Source organism: Mustelus asterias, chromosome 22, assembly GCF_964213995.1.
Source record: "Mustelus asterias chromosome 22, sMusAst1.hap1.1, whole genome shotgun sequence".
NCBI classification, from domain to species: Eukaryota; Metazoa; Chordata; class Chondrichthyes; order Carcharhiniformes; family Triakidae; genus Mustelus; species Mustelus asterias.
The window spans coordinates 56,898,472-56,915,064 of NC_135822.1; the positions used below are offsets into that span (position 1 = coordinate 56,898,472).

The 16,593-nt window shown below is 49.5% G+C and overlaps 1 protein-coding gene across 2 annotated transcripts in view; it reads left to right on the plus strand.

The window, feature by feature from the left end:
* Positions 1 to 16,593, plus strand: part of LOC144510038 (metal transporter CNNM4-like) — a 34,171-nt gene that overhangs the window by 9,933 nt on the left and 7,645 nt on the right. The window contains exons 2-6 of one of the 2 annotated variants that reach the window (XM_078239244.1): positions 9,010 to 9,153; positions 10,111 to 10,248; positions 12,688 to 12,857; positions 13,175 to 13,271; positions 15,320 to 15,382. In XM_078239244.1, the coding sequence (XP_078095370.1) occupies positions 9,010 to 9,153; positions 10,111 to 10,248; positions 12,688 to 12,857; positions 13,175 to 13,271; positions 15,320 to 15,382 (612 nt within the window). The remainder of the gene's footprint in view (positions 1 to 9,009; positions 9,154 to 10,110; positions 10,249 to 12,687; positions 12,858 to 13,174; positions 13,272 to 15,319; positions 15,383 to 16,593) is intronic. The other variant, XM_078239246.1, reaches the window with a different exon arrangement.

Sequence of the window (16,593 nt, forward strand, 5' to 3'; positions counted from 1 at the left end):
AGACTGGAGCCTTCAGCTGCCAAGGCTCTACGTTCGTGTCTTCCCCCCCCCCCCCCCCCTCTTTCCCTCTCTGCCCCCTCCTTTAAAACACTCTGTAAAACCCACGTTTAACAGCTAGTGTGGTCTATGACCTTTAGAAGTTATTGGGTGTGATTTAATCCCCCCCTCCTCCGGTAGCAGCGATTAATCTAGCCCCGCGGTGGCACTTAGATCTATTGCTTCAAAGCTCAGCGAGCTGTAACTGCTGGTTACTCGGTCACGCTTCCCCAGTTCATTGATATCACACTTCACACAACCTGTGGGCACCTGCGAAGGACTCGGGAAGCGTAGTCGCTGCAATGTTGGGAATGCAGCAACCAGTTTGTGCACAGCCCGCTCCCCCACCCACAGCAAGCCAGCCCGCTTAGTCTGTGTTTGATTGAGAGGTTGTTAGCCGCAACACCTCTTCGCAGTAGTGCTTTGGGTTCTCACGGGGGGGGGGGGGGGGGGGGGGGGGGGGGGGGGCGCGGCGGCGCAGCTTCATCTGACAGTGACTCCTCTGACAGTGCCGCACTCCCTGAGTCCTGCACTGTGGTTTTCTAGCTGTGGAGCGGGCCTGCAGTGAACTGTGGTGTCTGAGATTTCTTTGCACATTGGCATGGACAAGCCAGCGGGGCGGGTGCAGTCTCTGGGAACCTGCGCTGCCGCTCCTAGGCTTTGCCACGTTGTGTACTCCAGGAGGCATTCCCTTCAGGCCAGGGCACGGTTTCCGATCACAGCCCAGGACAGGTACAGCATGGGGTTAGATACAGAGTAAGGCTCCCTCTACACAGTCCCCATCAAACACTCCCAGGACAGGTACAGCACTGGGTTAGATACAGAGTAAAGCTCCCTCTACACTGTCCCCATCAAACACTCCCAGGACAGGTACAGCACGGGGTTAGATACAGAGTAAAGCTCCCTCTACACTGTCCCCATCCAACACACCCAGGACAGGTACAGCACGGGGTTACATAGAGTAAAGCTCCCTCTACACTGTCCCCATCAAACACTCCCAGGACAGGTACAGCACGGGGTTAGATACAGAGTAAAGCTCCCTCTACACTGTCCCCATCAAACACTCCCAGGACAGGTACAGCACGGGGTTAGATACAGAGTAAAGCTCCCTCTACACTGTCCCCATCAAACACTCCCAGGACAGGTACAGCACGGGGTTAGATACAGAGTAAAGCTCCCTCTACACTGTCCCCATCAAACACTCCCAGGACAGGTACAGCACGGGGTTACATAGAGTAAAGCTCCCTCTACACTGTCCCCATCAAACACTCCCAGGACAGGTACAGCACGGGGTTAGATACAGAGTAAAGCTCCCTCTACACTGTCCCCATCAAACACTCCCAGGACAGGTACAGCACTGGGTTAGATACAGAGTAAAGCTCCCTCTACACTGTCCCCATCAAACACTCCCAGGACAGGTACAGCACGGGGTTAGATACAGAGTAAAGCTCCCTCTACACTGTCCCCATCAAACACTCCCAGGACAGGTACAGCACGGGGTTAGATACAGAGTAAAGCTCCCTCTGCACTGTCCCATCAAACACTCCCAGGACAGGTACAGCACGGGGTTAGATACAGAGTAAAGCTCCCTCTACACTGTCCCCATCAAACACACCCAGGACAGGTACAGCACGGGGTTAGATACAGAGTAAAGCTCCCTCTACACTGTCCCCATCAAACACACCTAGTAGGGAGTGGTTTGGGAGTTTAAGCGGGGGTGAGTGTCTGTGTGAATGTAGAGTATCTGTTCAGTAGGAGAAAGCAGGCGTGTTTGATATTGGGTGCCAACCTTGCAATGGTGGGAATGATTCATCCCGCACAGGCCTGCCTCCTGACAGTCATTTGGAGGAGACCAGAGGTGTTTTCAGTTCTGGTGCGGGTTTGTAGACGGCACTGAGGTAGAGGGCAGGACAGTGATAATTGGTAGCATTGTGCAGGATCTGAAGCTCTGGCACAATGCAGCTTTTGTTGCTGTCCCTGCTGTATATCAACAGGAATCTTGGCCCTGTGCCCAAGTAAATATAATTGTGGCTTCGCTGAGGGGGAATCAATCCGGGAACAAACAGGGAGCTTCTCACAGTCTTTAATCCTTCATTTAACATAACTGAAATAGATGAACACCTTCCCGAGAATGTTTCCTTACGCAACTAGGCTTCTAAACCGTGACTAAATTCAAGTGCTTCATTGCCTGTTTATTTCCCTAGTCATCACCACTGATGGATTATCTGGACATTAACACATTGCGACCTTGCTGTGTGTCAATTGGCTGCGACCTTTCCCATGTTTCAGTGGCGGCTGCAGCTAAAGTTTAAACTTTATTTATAAAGTGAAAAGTTTATATCTTTGTCACAAGTAGGCTCAGGTTAACACTGCAATGAAGTTACTGTGAAAATCCCCTAGTCGCCGCCACACTCCGTCGCCTGTTCGGGTTACACTGAGGGAGAATTTAGCACCTAACCAGCACGTCTTTCGGACTGCGGGAGGAAACCGGAGCACCCGGAGGAAACCCACGCAGACACGGGGAGAATGTGCAGACTCTGCACAGACCGTGACCCAAGCCGGGAATCGAACCCAGGTCCCTGGCGCTGAGAGGCAGTAGTGCTAACCCACTGTGCCACCGTGCCGCCGCAGCTTTGGGATTTCCTGAGGTTGTGAATGAGTGTTAGCCAGGGCGCTGGGCGAAGGTCCCGCTCCTTTTGGGATGAGCCGGGGCAACTTTAACTGATCTCTTGATTTATTATTGTCACATGTACTGGGATACAGTGAAAAGTATTGTTTGATTTATTATTGTACATGTACTGGGATACAGTGAAAAGTATTGTTTGATTTATTATTGTCACATGTACTGGGATACAGTGAAAAGTATTGTTTGATTTATTATTGTCACGTGTACTGGGATACAGTGAAAAGTATTGTTTGATTTATTATTGTCACATGTATTGGGATACAGTGAAAAGTATTGTTTGATTTATTATTGTCACATGTACTGGGATACAGTGAAAAGTATTGTTTGATTTATTATTGTCACGTGTACTGGGATACAGTGAAAAGTATTGTTTGATTTATTATTGTCGCATGTACTGGGATACAGTGAAAAGTATTGTTTCTTGCGCGCTATACAGACAAAGCATTCCATTCATAGAGTACATAGGGGAGAAGGAAAGGAGAGAGTGCAGAATGTAGTGTCACAATCATAGCTAGGGTGTAGAGAAAGATCAGCTTAGTGCAAGGTAAGTCCATTCAAAAGTCTGACAGCAGCAGGGAAGAAGTAGTTCTTGAGTCAGTTGGTACGTGACCTCAGACTTTTGTATCTTTTTCCCGATGGAAGAAGGTGGAAGAGAGAATGTCCGGGGTGTGTGGGGTCCTTAATTATGCTGGCTGCTTTTCCCGAGGCAGCGGGAAGTGTAGACTGAGTCAGTGGATGGGAGGCTGGTTTGCGTGATGGACTGATCTACATTCACAACCCTTTGTAGTTCCTTGCAGTCTTGGGCAGAGCAGGAGCCATACCAAGCTGTGATACAGCCAGGAAGGATGCTTTCTATGGTGCATCTGTAAAAGTTGGTGAGAGTCGTAGCGGGCGTGCCAAATTTCCTTAGCCTCCTGAGAAAGTAGAGGCGTTGGTTGGCTTTCTTAACTATTAGCGTCGGCATGAGGGGGACCAGGACAGGTTGTTGCTGATCTGGACACCTAAAAACCTGAAGCTCTCGACCATTTCCACTTCATCCCTGTTGATGTAGACAGGATGTGGAGATGCCGGCGTTGGACTGGGGTAAACACAGTAAGAAGTTTAACAACACCAGGTTAAAGTCCAACAGGTTTATTTGGTAGCTTTTGCTACCAAATAAACCTGTTGGACTTTAACCTGGTGTTGTTAAACTTCTTACGATGTAGACAGGGGCATGTTCTCCACTACGCAACATCCATTTGAAGAAATGCGGGGAGTGTGGGGATGATTCGGGGAACGTTGGCTGCTCTCGAGACGAAACAGTTTAATTGTTAACTACGTGATAGTGTTGCAGAGATTGCTCTAAATCTATGCTGATAGGTGCAGCCTTCTCCCAATATGCTCAGTGGCAGCAATGATCAACAGGGTAACCGTCTCTGCGTCTCGCCCCTCGTTTTGACCTCCGGGTGTCTGGCAGTGGATTGCGCGTCTGCTGGAACCCCAGGGGAGCTGAGACGCTGTTCTAGGACACCAAAGCTGAACACCTCACATTTGTATAGTGCCTTTATTGCCCAAGGAACCCTGTGTGTGGGGGGGGGGGGGGGGGGGATGTGGCCAGGCATCAAGTTGATATATAGCAGAGCGGATGGTCGGAAGGCAGGCAGCCAGTTGAAAGGACCGCTGTTTGTCTGTGCGGTTGGCCATTAGTGTGGAAGAGCAGCTGGTATTTGATGTGCGTGAATGCTGTGATTTAAGATTTAAATTTAGTGCTGTGGGCCTATATCGAGCTGGCTTGTAGTGATTACGCACACGCCGTTTACAGTCTGTGGTCTGTGGACCGAGCCAGTTTGTGCCCTCGTGAGCTGTGAGGTCATTCACCTCCCTGAGTTAATCTCTCCCTCCCTGCTCCCCACCTCAGTGGCTCCCGCTCTGATTATAAGTCGGCATTAGGGTGCAGGTCAATCCACCAGTATATAATTGAGAGTTGCGTGGGAGTGAAATCATCTTGCTCAGTGACCACAAGACTGTCATTTGCTGCACAATAGCAATCCTCTCATGCATTGGCGGGGGGAGGAACTGGAAGGGAGATGAGAATATTTTGTGCCAAGTTGTTGTGATCTGCAATGTGATGCCTGAAAGGGTGATGGAATCAATCGTAACTTTTCAATAAAAAATATGACTATGAGAATCTTAGAATCCTTCAGTGCAGGAGGCGGCCCTTCATCCCATCGAGTCTGCACAAACCACAATCCCACTCAGTCCCTATCCCCGTAACCCCATGCATTTATCCCAGCTAGTCCGCCTGACCCTAAGGGGCAATTCAGCACGGCCAATCCACCTAACCCGCACATCTTTGGACACTGGGAGGAAACCGGGACACCCGGAGGAAACCCAGGCAGACACTGGGAGAACATGCAAACTCCCCACGTGGACGGTGACCCAAGCCGGGAATCGAACCCGGGTCCCTGGCGCTGTGAGGCAGCAGTGCTAACCACTGTGCCACCGTGCTGTCCTCGAATGAGCAGGGGAGTGGGACGAACCAACTAGAGAGGATGCAATATTAGATCGCCTATTAGGAAACGAGTTAGGACAAGTGACGGAAGTGTGTGCGGGGGAACACTTTGGTTCCAGTGATCATAACGCCATTAGTTTCAACTTGATCGTGGATAAAGATAGATCTGGTCCTCGGGTTGAGGTTCTAAACTGGGAAAAGGTCAAATTTGAAGAAATGAGAAAGGATCTAAAAAGCGTGGATTGGGACAGGCTGTTCTCTGGCAAGGATGTGATTGGTAAGTGGGAGGCCTTCAAAGGAGAAATTTTGAGAGTGCAGAGTTTGTATGTTCCTGTCAGGATTAAAGGCAAAGTGAATAAGAATAAGGAACCTTGGTTCTCGAGGGATATTGGAACTCTGAGAGATGTATGACATGTATAGGCAACGGGTAGCAAATAAGATGCTTGAGGAGTATAAAAAGTGCAAGAAACTACTTAAGAAAGAAATCAGGAGGGCTAAAAGAAGACATGAGGTTGCTTTGGCAGACAAGGTGAAGGATAATCCATAGAACCATAGAAAATTACAGCTCAGAAACAGGCCTTTTGGCCCTTCTTGTCTGTGCCGAACCATTTTATGCCTAGTCCCACTGACCTGCACTTGGACCATATCCCTCCACACCCCCCTCATCCATGAACCCGTCCAAGTTTTTCTTAAATGTTAAAAGTGACCCCGCATTTACCACTTTATCCGGCAGCTCATTCCACACTCCCACCACACTCTGTGTGAAGAAGCCCCCCCTAATATTCCCTTTAAACTTTTCTCCTTTCACCCTTAACCCATGCCCTCTGGTTTTTTTCTCCCCTAGCCTCAGCGGAAAAAGCCTGCTTGCATTCACTCTATCTATACCCATCAAAATCTTATACACCTCTATCAAATCTCCCCTCAATCTTCTACGCTCCAGGGAATAAAGTCCCAACCTATTCAATCTCTCTCTGTAACTCAGCTTCTCAAGTCCTAAGAGCTTCTACAGGTATATTAAGAGCAAAAGGATAGTAAGGGACAAAATTGGTCCTCTTGAAGATCAGAGTGGTCGGCTATGTATGGAACCAAACGAAATGGGGGAGATATTAAATGGGTTTTTTGCATCCGTATTTACTAAGGAAACTGGCATGGAGTCTATGGAAATAAGGCAAACAAGTAGGGAGGTCATGGAACCTATACAGGTTAAAGGGGAGGAGGTGCTTGCTGTCTTGAGGCAAATCAGAGTAGATAAATCCCCAGGACCAGACAGGGTATTCCCTCGGACCTTGAAGGAGACTAGTGTTGAAATTGTAGGGGCCCTGGCAGATATACTTAAAATGTCGGTATCCACGGGTGAGGTGCCGGATGATTGGAGGATAGCTCATGTTGTTCCGTTGTTTAAAAAAGGCTCAAAAAGTAATGCAGGGAATTATAGGCCGGTAAGTTTGACGTCAGTAGTAGGTAAATTATTGGAAGAGTACTAAGAGGTGGGATCTACAAATATTTGGATAGACAGGGACTTATTAGAGAGAGTCAACATGGCTTTGTGTGGTAGGTCATGTTTGACCAATCTATTAGAGTTTTTCGAGGAGGTTACTAGGAAAGTGGATGAAGGGAAGGCAGTGGATGTTGTCTACATGGAGTTTAGTAAAGCCTTTGACAAGGTCCTGCATGGGAGGTTAGTCAGGAAGGTTCAGTCGCTAGGTATACATGGAGAGGTAGTAAATTGGATTAGATATTGGCTCAATGGAAGAACTGTGGCTTTTGCTACCAAATAAACCTGTTGGACTTTAACCTGGTGTTGTTAAACTTCTTTCAATGGAAAAAGCCAGAGAGTGGTAGTGGAGGATTGCTTCTCTGAGTGGAGGCCTGTGACTAGTGGTGTGCCGCAGGGATCGGTGTTGGGTCCATTGTTGTTTGTCATCTATATCAATGATCAGGATGATAATGTGGTAATTTGGATCAGCAAGTTTGCTGATGATACAAAGATTGGAGGTGTAGAGGACAGTGAGGAAGGTTTTCAAAGCTTGCAGAGGGATTTGGACCAACTAGAAAAATGGGCTGAAAAATGGCAGATGGAGTTTACTGCAGACAAGTGTGAGGTATTGCACTTTGGAAGGACAAACCAAGGTAGAACATACAAGGTAAATGGTAGGACACTGAAGAGTGCCAGTAGAACAGAGGGATCTGGGAATACAGATACATAATTCCCTAAAAGTGGCGTCACAGGTAGATAGGGACATTGGCCTTTATAAATCAAAGTATTGAGTATAGGAGTTGGAATGTTATGGTGAGGTTGTATAAGACATTGGTGAGGCTGAATTTAGAGTATTGTGTGCAGTTTTGGTCACCTAATTACAGGAAGAGTGCAGAGAAAGTTTACAAGGATGTTGCCGGGACTTGAGAAACTGAGTTACAGAGAAAGGTTGAATAGGTTAGGACTTTATTCCCTGGAGCGTAGAAGAATGAGGGGAGATTTGATAGAGGTGTATAAAATTATGATGGGTATAGATAGAGTGAATGCAAGCAGGCTTTTTCCACTGAGGGCTAGGGGAGAAAATAACTAGAGGACATGGGTTAAGGGTGAGGGGGGAAAAGTTTAAAGGGAATATTAGGGGGGGCTTCTTCACGCAGAGAGTGGTGGGAATGTGGAATGAGCCGCCAGATGAGGTGGTGAAAACCTTGAATATTTAAGAAAAACTTGGACAGATACATGGATGAGAGGGGTGTGGAGGGATATGGTCCAGATGCAGGTCAGTGGGACTAGGCACAAAAATGATTCGGCACAGGCAAGAAGGGCCAAAAGGCCTGTTTCCGTGCTGTAATGTTCTATGGTTCTAATCAACTGCTTTTTTAAAAGGTTGACGCTGATTTAGACCATTGCCTTATCGAGGAATCACAGACAAAGACCCACATTCTGTCACTGTTTGCTGAGGGAATGGAACTTTACTCTGTATCTAACTCCCTGCTGTATCTGCCCTGGGAGTGTTTGATTATTTTCTTATTGGTGTCACAAGTAGGCTGACATTAACACTGCAATGAAGATACTGTGAAAATCCCCTAGTCGCCACACTCCGGCGCCTGTTCGGGTTACACTGAGGGAGCATTAAGCATGGCCAATGCTCCTAACCAGCCAGCACGTCTTTTGGACTGGGAAGAAATCTGAGCACCCGGAGGAAACCCACGCAGACACGGGGAGAATGTGCAGACTCCGCACAGACAGTGACCCAAGCCTGGAATCAAGCCTGGGTCCCCGGCGCTGTGAGGCAGCAGTGCTAACCACTGTGCCACCTGTAGAAGGAGCTTTAATCTATATCTAAGCCCGTGCTATACCTGTCCTGGGAGTGTTTGATGGGGACAGTGTAGAGGGAGCTTTACTCTGTATCTAACCCCGTGCTGTACCTGTCCTGGGAGTGTTTGATGGGGACAGTGTAGAGGGAGCTTTACTCTGTATCTTACCCCATCCTGTACCTGTCCTGGGAGTGTTTGATGGGGATAGTATAGAGAGAGCTTCACTGTGTATCTAGCCCCATGCTGTACTTGCCCTGGGAGTGTTTGATGGGGATAGTGTAGAGGGAGCTTTACTCTGTATCTGACCCCGTGCTGTACTTGCCCTGTGTTTGATGGGGGACAGTGTAGAGGGAGGTATCTAACTCTGTGCTGTATTTGAGCTGAGTCTGAATGAAGCTTTGCGTTACTCACTATTTTTCTCCTCCCCATCCCATTTTAACGCTATTTGTGTGTGTGGGTTATGCGCTTATTTGTGTTTCTATCTAACTGCTCCCTGTGTTTTCAGGTAAATCACACCTGGCCATTGTACAGAAGGTGAACAGTGAAGGTGAGGGCGATCCCTTCTATGAGGTGCTGGGTTTGGTCACTCTGGAGGACGTTATTGAAGAGATCATCAAATCGGAGATCCTCGACGAATCAGACATGTACAGTGAGTGGCTTTGTTATTCACGGACAGGAGGCCATTCGTCCCCTCAAACCTGCTGTAATCTCTGTTGGGCCTTGGCTGATTTGTATCTTAACTCCACTTCATCGAAATCATGTCCCTATGAATTAAATAAAAGAGAATATGGCTTCTAGAATCATAGAATCCCTCCAGGAGGCCATTCGGCCCATCGAGTCTGCACCGACCACAATCCCACCCAAGTCCTGTCCCCGTAACCCCACATATCTACCCTGCCAATCCCTCTAACCTATGCATCCTGGGACGCTAAGGGGCAATTTAGCATGGCGGAGGCGCTTAACCTGCCTTTGCTCTTCATCCATAATAACCTTGTCTAACGATCTGTTTTGAGATTTTCACTTGTCTCCCCCCGGGGCTTAGCACACATTTGGGGGAGTGAGTTTCAGATTTCCACTGTCTTCCATGAGGATGTCACCTCTGAATGGTCAAACTCGAAGGTTCTGTCCCTTTATTCTGAATTCCCCAGACCGCGTCCAGCAACCGGCAAAGCAGGATTTCACAATAACCCTTCACATCTTAAGCACCACTCCCCTCTTAAATGTTCTGTTGCTGCAGACAATACAAGCCAGTCCTCTTAATTTTACCCTTTTTAGCCCTCTGGATCTTTCTGGTACCCCAACTCCCCGGAAGGCCAATATCCCCTTCCTGAAATAGAAGCACAAAATGCTGGAAAAACTCAGCCGGTCCTGGCACCCTCTGTGAGGAGACTGACAGTGCCATCGCATCGAGTCCAATATGACTCCTGCTTGGATCCCCTGAGGTGCGGTAGCCAGCCGTGCGTGCAGTGCTCCAGGTGGGAGCCTACTGGGGTTTTCCGGATCAGATGTGACGGGACTAGGGAGGGGAGTGGAAGAGTTGGGTGGAGAAGGTAAAGTGAAAGTGATCTCTAATCCCCCACCACCTCGTGTCTTCTTTTCTCTTCAGCTGACAATCGCTCCAGGAAGAAGGTGACTCACGCGGGCAAGAAAAGGGACTTCTCGGCCTTCAAGCCCACCCTCCACGAGGTGAAAGTCAAGGTGTCCCCCCAGCTCCTGTTGGCAGCTCACCGCTTCCTATCGACGGGTGAGTGCCAGCTTCGAACCTCGTGCCAGGATGCTGCTGCCCGGCTGTCGTGCTGGTTGGGGGGGGGAGGGTAGGAGGGGGGGGGGGGGGGGCTGGATGTTGGAGGAGGCGTTTACCACTCTCCCACTCTCCCCCGCCTTGGTCTGCAGAGAGAAATCTCTTCAGATCAACCCAGAGAAAGTAAGATGGTTAAACCCAGAAGAGATGAGGAGAAGAGAAGGAAGTCCTTTTGGGAAGGAAATCTGCCTTCCTTACCCGGTCTGGCCTACATGTGACTCCAGAGCCACAGCAATGTGGTTGAAGCTCATCTGCCCTCAGGCACCGAGGGATGAGCAATAAATGCTGGCCAACCAGCGACGCCCGTGTCCCCCAAATGAATAAAAGAAATTTCTTTACACGGCGAGTTGTTGTGCTCCAGAACCTGAGTGCCTGGTGGGGGCAGATTCAATATTCAGTCTCTAAAAGAGGGATTGCCGTTAACGGGCAAGGGGCGGAGCTAACTCTTGCAAAGAGGTAGCACAGACACCATGGGCCGAATGGCTTCCTCTGTGCCTGACACTTCTAAGGAGAGGCAATGGAGTGAGGTTTGCCCCTTTACTGTTGTGACATTTCAGGATGAGCTTTTTTGAGGAGGGGATAGAAACCATAGAATCCCGACAGTGCAGAAGGAGGCCATTCGGTCCATCAATTCTGCACCAAGAATCCCACCCATTCCTGTCACCCCACATAGAATCCTACAGTGCAGAAGGAAGCCATTCGGCCCATCGAGTCTGCACCAACCACAATCCCACCCAAGCCCTATCCCCACATATTTTACCCACTAATCCCTCTAAACTATGCATCCCGGGACACTAAGGGGCAATTTAGCATGGCCAATCAACCTAACCCGCACATCTTTGGACTGTGGGAGGAAACCGGAGCACCCGGAGGAAACCCACGCAGACACGGGCAGAATGTGCAAACTCCACACAGACAGTGACCCGAGCCGGGATTCGAACTCAGGTTCCTGGAGCTGTGAAGCAGCAGTGCTAACCCACTGTGCTACCATGCCGCCTGCACTAAGGGGCAATTTAGCATAACCAATCCACCTAACCCACACATCTTTGGACTGTGGGAGGAAACCGGAGCACCCGGAGGAAACCCACGCAGATACGGGGAGAATGTGCAAACTCCGCACAGACAGTGACCCGAGCCGGGAATCGAACCCAGGCCCCTGGCGCTGTGAAGCAGCAGCGCTAACCCACTGTGCCATCCATGCCATGTCCTTCCTTAAAGGACATTAGCGAACCGGATGGGTTTTTCCAACGATGGTTTCACGGTCATCAGTAGATTCTTAATTTTTTTTGAATTGAATTCAAATTCCACCATCTTGCCGTGGCGGGATTCGAACCCGGCTTCCCCAGAACATTAGCTGAGTTTCTGGATTAATAGTCTAGCGATAATACCACTAGGCCATCGCTGGAATGGAATGCATCAAATCGGGAAGAGGGGGGTGCAGGTATTGTGCAGGAGGTAGGGTGGGGCGAAACCACGGTGGGAGAATTGAAAATAAGGATGGGAATTTGAAGTTTGACATGCTGATGGGAGTGTGTGCGAGTTTGCTCCAGTTGTTGTCAGCCCTGTGAAAGCACGTTGGCCTGGCTCTGCTGTGCAGACAGATGAGGCTCAGCCAGCCACAAGCCAAGACTTAATTACAGGGATCCAGGCAATTACCCGTCATGTCTGTCTCGGACTGTGGGAAAAACACGGCGCAGCTCCTGGAACAGAAACCTGTTTGTGCTTCGCATGACTTAGCAAAGATTTGGAAAAAAATACGTCAGCCTTTTTTAAAAAACAAATATATCTCTCGTTCCTTCTGCTTTGCATTTGACCGAGACAGAGAGAACTGATCTGACAGAGATAGGGGTTGGTCACTGTGACCTCTGCTCACTCCATGTCGCTAACCAAAGGACACTTTCACACACTGCTACCTTTTTGAATTGATTTTGATTTGACTTATTATTGTCACATGTATTGGGGTGCAGTGAAAAGTATCATTTCTTGCGCACCAAACAAGGCATAACGTTCATAGAGAAGGAAAGGAGAGAGTGCAGAATGTAGTGTTACAGTCATAGCTAGGGTGTAGAGAAAGATCAACTTAATGTAAGGTAGGTCCATTCAAAAGTCTGACAGCAGCAGGGAAGAAGCTGTTCTTGAGTCGGTTGGTACGTGACCTCAGACTTTTGTACCTTTTTCCTGACGGAAGAAGGTGGAAGAGAGAATGTCCGGGGGTGCGTGGGGTCCTTAATTATGCTGGCTGCTTTGCCGAGGCAGCGGGAAGTGTAGGCAGAGACAATGGATGGGAGGCTGGTTTGCGTGATGGACTGGTAAAAGGGGAGTAAAAGGTATTTGTTTTTTGCTCTGGGAGTTTTATTTGATCCTTCCCGCTCTCCTTCGCAGAGGTTAGTCTTTTCGCCACTGCTTACATGTCCGAGAAGATTCTCCTGCGCCTCCTCAAACACCCTGACGTCATCAACGAGATCAAGTTTGATGAGAGCAACAAGATGGCTGCTGAGCACTACCTGTACCTGCGCGGGAAGACGGTCGACTACTTTGTCCTCATTTTACAGGTAAGAAGCTCCTCGTCCTGGCTTGCTTTCGTCACTTCCTGAAAGGCCCATCCAGACTCTTCCCCCATCTAAATCTGGCCAACAGGTGAATCTGATACTGCTAAACTCTGTACCTGGGGGGGAGATATGCGGAGCTGGAGCTGGCTCTGCTTGTGTAGATCTGCACCTGACATGCCGTGTCCTCCGGGGCTGTGGACCAAATACTGGAAAGTGGGATGAGCGCTCGCATTCTGGCCAGCGCATACACGATGGGCAGAGTGGCCTCTATCTGTGCCGTACATCTTCCGTGATTCTCAAGAATTGTTATTGTACGCCAGGGTAAAGTGGAAGCAGAAGCCGGGAAAGAGGACATGAAGTTTGAGACGGGACCATTCTCCTACTACGGGACCATGGCCCTTGGCAGTCCGAGCATGGGTAAGAACCATTCCGCTTCTTGTTGTTTTCCAACTTTATTAGTTTATTTATTAGTTACAAGTAAGGCTTACATTAACACTGCAATGAAGTTACTGTGAAAATCCCCGAGTCGCCACACTCCGGCGCCTGTTCGGGTTACACTGAGGGAGAATTTAGCACCTAACCAGCACGTCTTTCAGACTGTGGGAGGAAACCGGAGCACCCGGAGGAAACCCACGCAGACACGGGGAGAATGTGCAAACTCCACACAGACAGTGACCCAAGCCAGGAATCGAACCCAGGTCCCTGGAGCTGTGAGGCAGCAGTGCTAACCACTGTGCCGCCCACAACTTGAACGCAAAATCTTGGCCGAAAAGCCGAGCGCGGTACTGCGTGTATGCTGTGCTGTCGGAGGTGTCGCCTTTGGTGTGAGATGCGGGTTGCTATAAAAAGACCCCTTTGCAGTGTTTGCATTATACGGATCAGAACGGAGGTGGCCATTCGGTCCCGCTGTGTCCGTACTGGCCCTCTGAAGGAGCAGTTCACCTAATACCATCCCCCACCTTTTCCCTGCAGCTTTGCTCATTTGGCCTGTACACCACTGGCTCAGGCAGTGAAATCCAAAGCTTCATCCCTCGCTGCGTGGAGGGAACAAATCCCTATCTCTCCATTGCCTCCTTTGCTAATGACCTTAAACCTCTGACCTTTCATTGCAGTGTTAATGTAAGCCCACTTGTGACACTAATAAATAAACTTCAACTTTAAACCCTCTCTTTCTCCATCCTTCCCCCGATCTGAATGGTCTTCCCCTCTCAACTCTGAACGCCTCAATTAAACCTGGTCTCCACCTTTCCTTTAAGGAGCATGGCTCTTATTTCTATCATCTTTCTGTTTGACTCGAGCCTTCATCCCTGGGACCATTCACGTGACTCTTTTCAGCATACCTGTGACCTGGCCAATGTTTAACCTGCAATCCTGACTTGGGGAAAATAAATTGGGTTTATCTGGTCATTATTCAGTTGCTGCTTACAGGACCTCGCTGTGTCTCTCTGCCATGTTTCGTATGGTACAACACGTGACTGCGCAATCAGATTTCTCTTTTAGGGCAACTATAGAATCTCTACAGTGCAGAAGGAGGCCATTCGGCCCATCGAGCCTGCACCGACCACAATCCCACCCAGGCCCTATACCCGTAACCCCATGCATTTACCCGAGCTGGGCCCCTTAAAATAAGGGGCAGTTTAGCACGGCCAATCCACCTAACCCGCACATCTTTGGAGTGTGGGAGGAAACCGGAGCACCCGGAGGAAACCCACGTAGACACGGGGAGAACGTGCAGGCTTCGCACAGAGAGTGGCCCAAGCTGAGAATCGAACCCGGGTCCCTGGCACTGTGAAGCAGCGATGCTAACCCACTGTGCCACCGTGCCTCAGTAATAGCTGCCATGGAGAGTCTAAATCAGCACCACACATCATCAGACACGCTCCCACAGCCTAATCGGGCGGCACAGCGGGTTAGCGCTGCTGCCTCACAGCGCCAGGGACCTGGGTTCGATTCCCGGCCTTGGGTCACTGCCTGTGCGGAGTCTGCACGTTCTCCCCGTGTCTGCGTGGGTTTCCTCCGGGTGCTCCAGTTCCCGCCCACAGTCTGAAAGATGTGCTGGTTAGGTGCTAAATTCTCCCTCAGTGTAACCCGAACAGGACTGTGGCGACTCGGGGATTTTCACAGTAACTTCATTGCAGTGTTAATGTGTTAATATCAAAGATTCTATCAACAACATCCTCATCTTGAAAAGCAGAAGAAATTGCTGAATAATCAAATTTGCTGACCAGTCTTGTTAGAATATTTATATTTCTTAACTAATATCAGATTCTTTTATACTCTGACGTTTTTGGCATTTGTTGGTTGTGCTCTGGGACGTTCTGAGGTTGTGGATGGTGCCGTGGAGTTGCGAGTGTTTTCCTTCCATCTTTTCCTTATTATCGAGTGCCAGTGAAGTGAGTGCTCGCCTGCTCTGAGTGTGTGCGTTTTAATCTCTCTCTCTCTGTTGCTTCATCCTCATCTGCCAGCTCCTTCCTCCAGGCTCCGTACGTGCAGCCTCAAACGAGCTTCCCTGTTCTCTTGGTTCCAAGGTAAATCCAGCATGGTTTGCACAGTTTTTTTTATACCTGCTCTATCCCCCCACCCCCACACACCCCACCGGGGGTGTCATACACTGTTGAGGGTGGTGATTGTTTTGGTTTGAAGCACATTTGGGGCTCTCCAACCTTTGGGGGGCAGGTGTGAACCCTCTGTGCCCTGCCCACACCCGTTGGTGCCCTGTCCCCACCTTCGAGCTGGCTTGGGACTGAGGGATTGACATTGGCTGCATGTTACCTCTTCCGCATCTTTGTACCTTGGTTTGCAATAAATCTTTGGAGCCCCACTTCTAATCAGTAACCCAGTTTCCCTCTCTCTCTCTCTCTCTCTCTCTCCCTGGCCCAAGCATTAACCCGTGTTGCTAAAGTTCTTGCCCCTTGGGCGCTGCTTCTCTCTCCTCCAAATCTGCCGCCATCATCCCTCACCTCCAACGACCTCTGATCCGCCCATGCAGCCTTCTCGCCCCCTCCTGCGGGCCCCTGTTTCCTCTCCAGGGCCCTTGATCGCGTTGTGCCCTTCCAAATCTTGTTGCCATCGTCCCCGGAATCCCTCCCAGTCAGGTTTCCGCTTCTGTCACCAGCTCGTAACAGCGACATCCTGTGTGACTGTTTCCAAGGTAAACATTCCCTCCATATCCTTCCCTACCTGCCTGCAGCCTTTGACAGGTTTGATCACACCATCCTCCTTGGCTGCCATCCAGCTAACTGGAATTGTTCTCACCGGGTTCCATTCGTATCTATCCGATTCTAACCAGAGAAACTCCCCCATCAGTTAGCTTCTCTTGCCACTGCCGCACAGTTAACTGTAGGTGACCTGTCCCGAAGTGGTTCAGCTTGTCCATGTCCAGTCCTGGAAGATCCAGGACGGAGAAAAGCAGTCCGTCCCCCCACACACACATCCTCCCTGCGAGGAACAGGCAGACTCCACTTGCTGCTGGACTGAATTCTGATTCTGCGATCATGCCCGAGTCCTCGCAGATGTTTGGGCCCGAGACCAGAACCCCAAATTACATTCGGACGCCAGATCGGATCCCAACAGCTTTTCTATTTTGGCATAAACGTGAGCCATAAGACATAGGAGCAGAATTAGGCCACTCGGCCCATCGAGTCTGCTCCGCCATTCAATCATGGCTGATTTTTTTTCTCATCCCCATTCTCCTGCCTTCTCCCCATAACCCCTGATCCCCTTATTAATCAAGAACCTA